This window comes from Phoenix dactylifera, unplaced genomic scaffold (assembly GCF_009389715.1).
Source record: "Phoenix dactylifera cultivar Barhee BC4 unplaced genomic scaffold, palm_55x_up_171113_PBpolish2nd_filt_p 001307F, whole genome shotgun sequence".
Classification (NCBI taxonomy): Eukaryota; Viridiplantae; Streptophyta; class Magnoliopsida; order Arecales; family Arecaceae; genus Phoenix; species Phoenix dactylifera.
The window spans coordinates 77,345-90,161 of NW_024068639.1; the positions used below are offsets into that span (position 1 = coordinate 77,345).

The window sequence follows — 12,817 nt, forward strand, 5'->3', positions numbered from 1 at the left end:
CCAAAATGCACAAGCCATAAGCACATATAACAAAGGTGGCTTCTTGTTTCAATATCTCCCAATGTTTTTGGCATTTGTTTAGAGTTTAAATTTTTCACAGTGACATATGATGTATCATACCACACCCAAAGTTTGGTACATGAGTATAAACACAATGAAATCAAAAGATATGTGAATGACTTTCTCACATGCATGCCTTCTATTAAAAGGATTAGACTAAGGTGCATGTCATGTCACATGTGTCACACATGAACCAGCTTGCGATGCTTATGCCTCCCTGCTATAGCCTCATCGAAGAGATTAAATGTTTTTACAAGGAAAAATCTAATCTGCACGCCTTTAAAGAGGTGTAAAGTAAGAAGAAAAAGCATGCATCACACATTGAACACCCAGGCGATGCATATAGATCCCCTATTTAACATATAGTTTCATCCATGAGACTTAAGGCATTTGTCAAGAGGTGAGCGCGAGTCTTTTCAAAATGATGATTGAAGTCATGAGGCAATGTTAGAATATCATATGGCATGCAAGGCCAAGAATATTAATGTGAGAGGTTAGGAAGGATTTTAGGATTAGATTTTTTGAGAGACTACCCATGGTATAACTTTCACCAAACTTCATTTCATAAAAATCATGCATAACTTTCACCAAAACTTCATTCATAAAAATATTAAATTCTCACTTATGGACCATATGAGTGAGGAAGTGAGGTGACTATGAGATCATGTTTTATAAGATATCTTTGGGGAGAAACAGGAGGAAATGACATTCTATCCAAGCTTATAGTAATTTAGATGGAAAACAACTTCAAGCACTGGTGGTTCCTAACATGCAGGCACAACTTAATCAAAGAAAAGAAACTAACATATGTTGGACCAATTTGAAAGGAAACCTGTACTATAACGGCATTATAATGATTTTGAAATGTTTTATCCTGCCGAAGCATATAGGATGTATCTAACCATATTTAGTCAAAGAATCAGACCAAATACCCAACAAATTTATTGTCAAAAAAAGAAGTAAAAATTACAATTATAACAGCTTTTTTAAATAGAGAAGCCTGTCAAACCAATTCATTGGTTAATAAATCTTTCACCATTCCCAGAGAGATAAAGTGATCTCGCAAAAAGGATCACCAAAAAAAAGAAAAAGAACCTCTGATATAACAAGCTTATCATTGCATAAGTGGCTTCAAATGGACTTAGAAACCCAAACAAAACCTAAACTCTACAAAAATTCAGCATCTTGATCTATAATTTTATACTTAATCCAATAATCAATACACAAAGTGACTTTCTTGGAATTTGGCAATATTAAAATAATTTCCACCGGCAACACCTACAAGCACACCACCCATTAACATAGAACATGACGAACAACCACAAACCTACTACCTTATACTAGACCTTACTGAACTCAAAACAACCCAGCTTTCGGTATAATTCTCAACAAAAAACCAATTTAGTTTGACTATGAGATTCTCTAATCTCCCTTCCTACCTAGGCTTGTCAATCTTAGTGGCTCGTCCCAACAAGAAGCAGTTATCCTTCATATGATTCTACAACTTGCTCAATAGAGACAAGGAAAAATACTTAAGAGTTGAAGCCAAAACCAACTAAAGGCTTATTTGAACTTCTACCACAGGTTAAAAAATTGGGAGCCTCCACTGTAAGCATACGTCTCCATGTAGGAGACTTAAGATGGCCCACATGCCACATCTAGTTTTTAAATTATTATAATTATGTAATAGTATTATTTTATTCAAAAAATCATATCTGGGAGTTGAGATTTTAACGTAACTGCTTGTAACCCACTCAATCAGATCATGTTAATGTTGAGGGCTAGTTAACGTTGAGTGGGTATTCCCACTTCCTTGATGGAAGGAAAGTGGGTGAGATATTCAGGTGGATATGGGTCTTGGCCTGTCTATAAAATTGCCTGTGATTATCCATCAGGTCACATACTTATGAGAAATAGACTAGGCTGAAAACTCTATCCTTTACTCTCCATATAGACAGTGAGGGTTGTGAGGTTTGCTGGGATTTTATCCAACTAATCTCTTGGTTCTCTAATTGGCTTAAACAACTATGGCTGGAGGTCAGTCCGTATTATATGTGATTATCTTTTCTTCCGTATGTAGTGTTATTATTTCTCCCAAATTTCTTTCATTATTGGTATCAGAGCCTGCTTCTATGCTATGTTGTTTAGTCAAAGGGTGGATAAAATTTGAAAGTACCTGCAAGCGTTTATCAATTGTTGGATAGGGGTGATAGAATCAAACAATTTTTACTTCTTGCAATCTATTAAACAAAGGCATCTGTGATTTCTATTATGGCCCAGCATGTTTATCCTTCTAATAGAAATTTGTGGTCTTGTTATCTGAGAGCTAGCTTATAAAAATTATCACTGATTTGCCTCTGTTTACTGTGTTTCATTTGATATGACTTGCAAGTTTATTGACACCTATATTCTTTTACATGTAATGATAGAGTTGTAGTACTTTAAATTAGTTATCAACTCTATCTTTAAATTGAGATAAACTTATGATATTAGCCAGTGTCATGATTTATCGGTGAATACCGTGAATTTTGAGTTTGATTGCACTTACCGTGATTATCTATTCATGTATTAGAGAGGTGTATTTCAGCTTGCATCAAATACACATATTCATGATTATCTATTCTTCTATTTATGATTATCTGTTCAATTTGAATTTTGCTGTGTTAAAGAAATCTGGTTTTAGGCGAAGTCCTTGAGGGCTAACATTCTGGTGATATCAAAACTTTAGAGAAGCAAAGTTCAAATACAACATCGACTTGTTTTAGAAATATTAGTTGGATAGATGTTGCAATACTAAGACATTTATCAATTTCCATATGCCTATAAGCTTGTCAACATGTTTAATAAATTAAAGGCTTCGAATTTGAAATTGACTATGCTGGAATGATATCTGAAGATTATATGTGAGAGTCATTATCACATATCAACACATAGTCCATTGGCACTTGAATTTTAAGAAGCTAAATATGATGTGGACTCCAATACATGATGAATTTCACGGCAACTATTATTGCATGTATGTGTTGATAGCAGCATTAAGTTCATTTTGAAGTCTGCAATATAAATATTTGTACACACCGATTACTTATCTGCTTGCTTGGTGTGTTGGTGCTATGCGTAGTTCAAAGTGCCGAATTCATTGCATTATGTTTAAGAGAAATAAATGTAGATGAGATTGACATTTGCTCTTATTTTGCGGACGTGTGCATTTTATATCTCCATGCTTATGTGGCTTCACTTTGCTAGATTTTTAGTGTGCCTTTGGTACTGTGTGCAAAAGGGTTATACAAATATCCTATAGGACTATTGTCATAGTCTTGCTCATATTCTGTTGCACACGCCATGATAAACTATGCACTTCGGATTATTTGAGATGTATGGTTTTATTGTGCATCAACATATTTTAAATGACTGCATAAGCATAAAAGATTTTTGAAATATTGGATAAGGCCATATTAAGGACATGAACATCATTGTGTATTAAGACTAGCCACAGCATCTTATGACACCTAGATGTTGCATGATATTTACACTAATGGCAATCCATATTGCAATTAAGTCATAGTAAGTGGTTACTTGGCCCCATAGGGAGGTGATCATTTGGGTGATTTAATTGGAATAAGATAGTGGTTTAAATATTAAGAAAGGGAATACTAAATACCCACAGGTGTAGCATTCCTTTTTTTTAAAAGTACTTAAAAAAAAAACCATTAGTCTTATTATAAAAGCTATACGCAAATCTAATGCATTTTGCAGCCTCTACCCATAGGAAGGTTTAGATTTTGCTATTGAATTTGACATTGGTTGATTCAAATTACAGTTATTGTTTCAAAGCATTAATTTTATTCTTGGTTATTGCAGTTGCTGCTAATTCTTTTTTGAACAATGACTCTCATATTCCAACCTTGAATAGTGAAAAATTTTCGGACTGGAAAGACAATCCTTTTGACATTAGGGTGTATGGACCTTGATTTAGCACTCCGTGTGGATGAGCCAGCTGTGCCCACGGAATCAAGTCCCGCTGTGGAAAGGATGGGCTATGAGCGATGGGAGCGATCCAATCGTTTAAGCCTAATGCTCATCAAGGCATATGTTAGCAAGAGCATTAGAGGCTCTATTCCACAGTGTGATAAGGTAAAGGACTACATAAAGGCCATTGAAGAGCAATTTGTTAGTTCTGACAAGGCATTGGCTAACACCCTTCTGAACAAGTTGTCAATGATGAAACATCCCAAATCTAGGAGTGTGCGTGAGCACATAATGGAGATGAGGGACATTGCAGCCCAACTCAAGTCCCTAGAGATTGAGATTTCAGAGTCTTTTCTTGTTCATTTCATGCTCAACTCTCTCCCTGCAGAATATGGACCATTTAAAATATCATACAACACACATAAGGAAAAATGGTCCGTTAATGAACTTCTGACTATGTGTGTGCAAGAAGAGGAGAGGTTGAAGCATGAAAATCTAGAGAGTGCTAATTTTGTCACTCATTAAAGGGGGCAAGGAAAGAAAGGCAAAGGTGCTGATACTAAGCAATGGAAGAAGAATGGGAAAGCGTCATTCAAGCGATGTGGCCATAAGGATGCATGCTTCTTCTGCAAGAAAAAGGGGCACCAAAAGAAAGATTGTCTGAAATACAAGCAATGGCTTGAAAAAAAAGGTAGTCTCAATGCTCTTGTGTGTTATGAATCTAATTTCATTAGCGCTCATCATAATACATGGTGGATTGATTCAGGAACCACAATTCATGTTGTCAATATCATGCAGGGCTTTCTCAACCTAAGGAAGCCGATGGGAAGTGAACAAGGCATCTATTCAGGAAATGGGATGTGTTCGCACGTCGAGGCTGTGGGGACTTTTAGACTTATTTTAGAAAATGGCTATGTTTTGGACCTTGTAAATATTTTTTATGTTCCTTCATTTTCTAGAAATTTGGTCTCTGTATCTAGGTTGGCACTATTTGGTTATGAATTTAATTTTATTGGCTCAAACTCCTTTTATCTAAAAATTCTTTTGCCATAGGGTTTGGGACTTTAGTTAATGGTTTGTATAAATTGAACTTAGATCCTGCCTATGAGCAAAGTCTCCTAAACATGCATGATGTTGGTACTAAACGTACCATTGTTGATGAGTCATCCTCTACATTGTGGCATCGGAGATTAGGTCATATCTCCATAGAGAGAATGAAAAGGTTGGTTAATGATGGAGTACTCAAGGCTCTAGACTTTTCTGACTTTGGTACTTGTGTGGATTGCATAAAGGGAAAGCAAACCAACAAGACCAGTAAAGGTGCCAAGAGGAATAATGAAGTACTTAGGATCATACACACTGACATTTGTGGTCCATTCAGTACCCTTTGTCTAAATGGTCAGAAATATTTTATCTCATTCATTGATGACCATACATGCTATATATATCTCTACCTTCTGTTTGATAAAGCTGAAGCACTAGATGCTTTTAAAACATATAAGAAGGAAGTAGAGAAACAGTTAGAAAGAAAAATTAAGATTATCAGATCAGATAGGGGTGGTGAATATTATGGACGATACACAGAGTCAGGGCAAAGACTGGGTCCATTCGTAGATTTTCTTAGAGAAGAGGGTATCATTGCCCAATATACTATGCCGAGATCACCTCACCAAAATGGTGTTGCTGAAAGGCGAAACCGTACCCTCATGGATATGGTAAGAAGTATGTTGAGAAACAATGATCTTCCTTTGCTTTTGTGGAGTGAGGCCTTAAAAACTGCAGTGTATGTCTTAAACAGAGTTCCATCTAAAGCGGTTCCCAAAACGCCGTTTGAGCTATGGAAAGGGTGGAAACCAAGTTTGAGACATTTGCACATATGGGGTTGTCCAGTTGAGGTCAAGATATATAACCCACATTTAAAGAAATTGGACCCCAGAACAGTCAGTGGATATTTCATTGGCTATGCAGAAAAATCTAAGGGCTATAAATTTTATTGTCCCTCACACACACCTAGAATTGTTGAAGCCAGAAATGCAAAGTTCATTGAAAATGTTGACACTAGTGGGAGTACCATTCCTCGAAAGATGGAGTGGGAGGAAGCACGGAATCAAGATACTATATCCATGGACAAAAGTAAGTTGGTTATCTTCCAAGAAAATCAACTTGATTTTTTGGAGGAACAACCACCACCACCACCTCTACCTCAAAAGGAACAAGTCAACATAGAGCCTGAAGTTCAACACCCACTTGGTATGGGTGAGACTGAAGGTCTGAGGAGATCTTCAAGGGTAAGAAGATCTGCCATTTCTGGTGACTACCTTGTGTACCTAATGGAGTCTGACTTTGATGTTGGACCCAAGGATGATCCCATCTCATTTTCACAAGCCATGAGTAGGGAAGATTCAAAGGTTTGGTATGATGCCATGAAGGCAGAAATGGACTCTATGGCTAAAAACCAAGTCTGGGATATTGTTGAGTTACCTTAGGGAAATAAAGCTGTAAGCCGCAAATGGGTCTACAAAACTAAGAAAGACTCAAATGGTAACACTGAAAGATATAAAGCCAGACTGGTAGCTAAGAGTTTTACACATAAAGAAGGCATTGATTACCATAACACTTTCTCCCCAGTTTCTAAGAAAGACTAATTCAGAATAATCATGGCACTAGTAGCTCATTTTGATTTAGAGCTACATCAGATGGATGTGAAAACAGCTTTTCTGAATGGAGATCTTGAAGAAGAGGTATACATGAAACAACCAAAAGGATTTTGTTCTGATCAAGGTAATCATTTGGTTTGCAAGTTAAAGAAGTCTATATATGGACTAAAGCAAGCATCCCGACAGTGGTATTTAAAATTTCATGATGTTATCACTTCATATGGGCTTACAGAGACCATCGTGGATAATTGCATATACCTCAAGATTAGTGGGAGCAAGTTTATTTTCTCAGTTCTGTATGTTGACGATATCCTGCTTGCAACCAATGATTGGGCATTGTTGCATGATACTAAAGAGTTTCTTTCTAAGAACTTTGAAATGAAGGATATGGATGAAGCTTCTTATGTCATTGGCATAGAGATTCATAGAGATTGGTCTCAAAAGACATTAGGATTGTCTTATAAAGCCTACATTGAAAGAGTTCTGAAGAAATTCAAAATGAATGAATGCAAACCGAATGCAGCGCCCATACTGAGAGGTGATAAATTCAGTGTAAGTCAATGTCCAAAAAATGCCTTGGAAAAGAAAGAGATGGAAAGCATTCCTTATGCATCAGCAGCTGGCAGTTTGATGCATGCACAAGTCCGTACAAGACCTGACATAGCATTTGCTGTGGGGAATACTAGGCAGATATCAAAGTAATCTAAGAATGGATCATTGGAAGGCTGCCAAAAAGGTTATGAGATATCTACAAGGAACCAAGAATCGCATGCTCACTTACAAGCATGTAGACAATCTAGAAGTGGTTGGATATTCAGATTCAAATTTTGCTGGATGTCAAGATTCTAGAAAATCCACTTCAAGATATGTCTTTATGCTAGCTGGAGGTGCTATATCATGGAAGAGCGCCAAACAGACAATAGTTGCATCGTCTACCATGGAGGAAGAGTTTATAGCGTGCTTTGAAACAATTTCACAGGCGAAAATGGTTACGGAATTTATCACAAGGCTTCAAGTTGTGAATTCAATATCAAAGCCATTGAGGATTTACTGTGACAACTCGACAGCGGTTTTTCTTCTCAAAGAATAACAAAAGTGGAAGCCGAAGCAAATATATTGACATAAAGTATCTAGCTGTCAGAAAAAAAGTAAAGAAACAAGAAGTGGCCATTGAGCATATAAGTACAGACTTAATGATTGCAGATCCTATGACAAAAGGACTCCAAATAAATGTGTATACACAACATGTAGAGAGCATGGGATTACTTGGATCATTTGATGCTTAATTTCTTGTTTTCGTCTTACTTGCTTATTGTCAATAAAAGTAATTTTATTTGTGCACATATAATTTTGCTCTTAATATTGTCCATTGGGACATTTGGACCCCGAGTGACTTATTGGAAGTCATTCATAAAGAATTACCACATTAAAATCTTATTTAGAGTGAATAAAACATTGTAATACTTGGAAGGAAATGTTTACTAAGTGGAGACATAATCGCCATGATTCATGTGTTTTATCTTTCTAATTAAGAATAAATTTTGAGCAGTTTGTAATTGGTGGCCATATTCAGTTTTTGAATTTCTCAACCCATACAGTCTTTTAGATGTGCCATGAGAGCCAAGTGGGAGAATGTAAGCATACGTCTCCATGTAGGAGACTTAAGATGGCCCACATGCCACATCTAGTTTTTAAATTATTATAATTATGTAATATATTATTTTATTCAAAAAATCATATCTGGGAGTTGAGATTTTAATGTAACTGCTTGTAACCACTCAATCAGATCATGTTAACGTTGAGGGCTAGTTAACGTTGAGTGGGTATCTCCACTTCCTTGATGGAAGGAAAGTGGGTGAGATATTCATGTGGATATGGGTTTTGGCCTATCTATAAAATTGCCTGTGATTATCCATCAGGTCACATACTTATGGGAAATAGACTAGGCTGAAAACTCTATCCTTTACTCTCCATATAGACAGTGAGGGTTGTGAGGTTTGCTGGGATTTTATCCAACTAATCTCTTGGTTCTCTAATCGGCTTAAACAACTATGGCTGGAGGTTAGTCCGTATTATATGTGATTTTCTTTTCTTCCGTATGTAGTGTTATTATTTCTCCCAAATTTCTTTCATCCACATCTTGGGCAACAGCAAGTCAGAGCTAGTTACATGGCAATAAAATGCCTAAATCCTTAAACCAAGAATTTAATTGAACTAACAATTATATAGAAAAGTTCCCATAAGAGAATTTGTTTTTCATTAGGATAAAATTCTTGTTAGATGGAAAAGCTTTCTTGAATTATAAAATTATGTCTTTGGTTGCCAACCAGCTACCCCAGAAAACCAACATCTTGTCTCCACAATCATGAGTTTCAGTTTCTCCAGTGATGTGAAACTTTCTGCTTTACTCATCAAAATTATGTTATAGTTTCCAAGTCAGAGAAGTCTGATCAGAAAATATATTGTTTTTAACATCATCTTCCTCTCAGAAAGACACAAAAGTGCCCCTCTAGTACCAGTATATAACAAATACATAAAAGAGAAAAGCACTGGCAGACTCTACTAAAGCATCATAACAATGAGAGAAACGCTTTGTTGTAGTTTCTAAACCAAATTTCTATACAAATAATGGAAGCCATATATAGTGTTGGACATGAAAATATTCCGTATCGCTTAGGATCAAGCAGGAAGGGATAGATAAAATACATCTAGGAGCTAAATCTTATGAAAATATTGCTTTGTTAAAGTCTAACAGTAACAGGTTGAGGCTAGCTCCAGTTCATATAAATTAAAAGCTCACAACTCACAGCGTATTACCGATCCAAATCCTATCTTAACAAACGGAGCACAAAGGTGAAACAATAGGTAATGCCTTATATACATGCACTTGGGCCGATACCTTGCATGTAATTAAAACTGATAAATTTTTCCAAACAGAAAGGTCCAACTCATTCTGGAGACCCAAAATCAAATGTATAACAAAGACAAACAGCATCAGATATATACTGCAGTAAAATCATTCTGAATTCTTCATTGGAACAAAACAACAAACAATTGCATGGCATGAAAGAGATCCAAGTATTAGGCAGCATATTAGCATTCAACAGATTATATTGCACCTTGAAAAGAGCATAAAGGGGGCGAACTGGATAAAGTAGGAGACGAAAAGCGGCGTTAATCGGAGGCGGTGACGAACCAAAGGGGCTACTCCAGCCGGTGGTAAAGTCGCGGGAGGTGGAGCGCCGCCGGAATGCAGAGAGAGAACGGAGTCGATGGGGACGGGGGTTGTCTGAAGGCGGAGACGGGCAGCCTGAGGTCGATTACCGCCGGAGATGAGAGAGTACGAGAGGAGAATGAGATGCGGAAGAGAGGAGAGAAAGGGCGAAACAGCCGCCTCGGAGGGACCATCCCAGCGGGTCCCGTACAAAACCTAGGCCCAATCGGTCTGGGTTTTGTACGGGACCCGCTGGGATGGTCCCTCCGAGGCGGCTGTTTCGCCCTTTCTCTCCTCTCTTCCGCATCTCATTCTCCTCTCGTACTCTCTCATCTCCGGCGGTAATCGACCTCAGGCTGCCCGTCTCCTGCCTTCAGACAACCCCCGTCCCCATCGACTCCGTTCTCTCTCTGCATTCCGGCGGCGCTCCACCTCCCGCGACTTTACCACCGGCTGGAGTAGCCCCTTTGGTCGTCACCGCCTCCGATTAACGCCGCTTTTTGTCTCCTACTTTATCCAGTTCGCCCCCTTTATGCTCTTTTCAAGGTGCAATATAATCTGTTGAATGCTAATATGCTGCCTAATACTTGGATCTCTTTCATGCCATGCAATTGTTTGTTATTTTGTTCCAATGAAGAATTCAGAATGATTTTACTGCAGTATATATCTGATGCTGTTTGTCTTTGTTATACATTTGATTTTGGATCTCCAGAATGAGTTGGACCTTTCTGTTTGGAAAAAGTTATCAGTTTTAATTATACATGCAAGGTATCAGGCCCAAGTGCATGTATATAAGGCATTACCTATTGTTTCACCTTTGTGCTCCGTTTGTTAAGATAGGATTTGGATCGGTAATACGCTGGGAGTTGTGAGCTTTTAATTTATATGAACTAGAGCTATCATGTTCTCTTCCCCTCTCTCCCCTCTCTCTTTCATCTTCGTTCTCGTTTGGGCCTATTGCTCTTTTTCTATTGCTCCATCACCGTGATGTCTAATGGCCGACTTCGGTTTCATCACCGTGGTTGGCCTAGCCCGGCCAGCCTCCCGTTCTCGCTGTAGGGGCTGAACTCCTCTTCCACCGCCAGCGCCGTCGCCGCCACCGCCTCCTTGAGCGGCATCGGTGGCCGCATCACATTCGTCTTGCTGCCGCCGGACTTCCTAGCCCGCCGCTGCTCCGCCTTCTTCCCAGTGCCGCTCCGGTACTTGAGCCGGACCCGAGCGGGCTGGTTCTCGACGGTGGGGTTGGCGGTGGCGGATGCTGGAAGTTCGGCAGGGGAGGCGGCGGCGGAGGAGACTTGCTCGGTCGTGGGATCGTCGGCTAGCGCATGAGGGGGCGAGGGGAAGAATTATCCTATCAACAATGAACAAACCATCCCTTCATTACTTGGAAGTTGGGATAGTAGCATTTATCATAATAAAAATAAAGCCCCATCCAACCGGCAAAAAAAAAAAAGAAAATCAGGAGCCCATCTCAGGTCAAGGGAGAACTATAGCTGGAAGCCTGAAACAGTGGAACTGGAGCAATGTGAGGGGAGGAGTCCGAAGACCAAAACCGAAAAAGAGAAGGGATGAACAGTGGATCTTTCTTCCTCAGAGTTTCGACTGGGTCACGGGATGAACAGTGGATCTTTCTTCCTCAGAGTTTCGACTGGGTCCACCCACGGAAAGACTCGTAGCCACCTCCCTCTCCCCCCCCACCTAAAAACCGGCCCGATGGGGAAGCTCCAGAGTCCCACCTCCGAGTTCTGAGCTCTCTCGCTCCCCCCACCTCTCTCTCTCTCTTTCTCTCTCTCTCTCTTCCATCCGGGCTTGAAGCTATATGGGGCTTTACTTCCGAGCTTGGGCAAAATTCATCCGGAATCGAGCTCGAAGAGGAGGAGGAGGAGGAGAGATCTTACCGGCGACTGTGAGTCGGTGACCGGAGCCGCGGAGGTTGCCGTCCGGGGGAGAAGGACACCGAGAGGAGGCGGCGGCAACGACACCGGCGGAAACCGAGAGGAGGCGGCGGCGACGACACCGACGGAAACCGAGAGGAGGCGGCGGCTACAGGGAAACCGGCGGAAACCGGCTACAGGGGGTGGTGGTTCTCCGCGAGGGAAGGGGGGGCTCTCAGGCGAGGGAAGGGGGGCGGCGGCACTCAGTGAGGGAAAGGGGGGGGGGTCTCAACGAGGGAAGGGGGAGGGGGGGTTTAGGAATTAGGGCTTTAGTTTTGTTTCTTAATGTTTTTTAATATATTATATTTTACTGTTTTATAGTCGGGCCGGGCTGAACCGGGCCATTTTTAAAAGTTTCCAGGCCCGGCCCGATTTTTTTGATCGGGGCCGTTTTTCCTGCCCAGGCCCGACCAATGGGCTCTTTTTCAATGCCCAAGCCCGAAAAATTTCGGGCCGGGCTGGGCGGGCCGGGCAGGCCAGAAGGCCCGTGATCACCTCTAGTAGAGGGGGAGCGTCTACCCAACGCGTGGCGCTTCGTGGGGTCACCTGTTTTCGTTATGTTGTTTCTGAGGAGCATCTGCCTCATGTTAGAAACTCAATGAAATGCCAAAAACATCAATATCTATATTTATTTTATTTAATAAATATATAAATATAAATATTTATTAGATCTAAAAATTTATATTTATATTTATTTTAAATAGATACATATACACATTAGATACTAAAAATATGGATACAAATATGAATATAAATCAGATAATTAAACTTGTGACAAGGCAATCAAAAATATTATTAAGTGGATGGTAAATTAAGTTAATAACATATTAACGTTGTTATATATAATTTTTAAAAGTTCATTGATATTATATAAAACTAAATAAGGATATTTGAAAATGGATCGGACAATTGGCTATCTATATTTATATCTATTTTTTATATTTAAATTTTTATCCATATTTGGATAGTTTCGAATACAAAAA

The 12,817-nt window shown here is 39.4% G+C and overlaps 1 protein-coding gene across 1 annotated transcript; it reads right to left on the bottom strand.

Annotated features, from left to right (window-relative positions):
* Positions 1–10,913: 10,913 nt before the first annotated feature.
* Positions 10,914–12,420, bottom strand: LOC120108386. Its single transcript, XM_039121972.1, has 2 exons — positions 12,330–12,420; positions 10,914–11,218 (listed from the first exon to the last, which is right to left on the bottom strand). Exons 1-2 carry the CDS (start codon positions 12,418–12,420, stop codon positions 10,914–10,916), a joined length of 396 nt encoding a protein of 131 aa, XP_038977900.1.
* Positions 12,421–12,817: the final 397 nt, after the last annotated feature.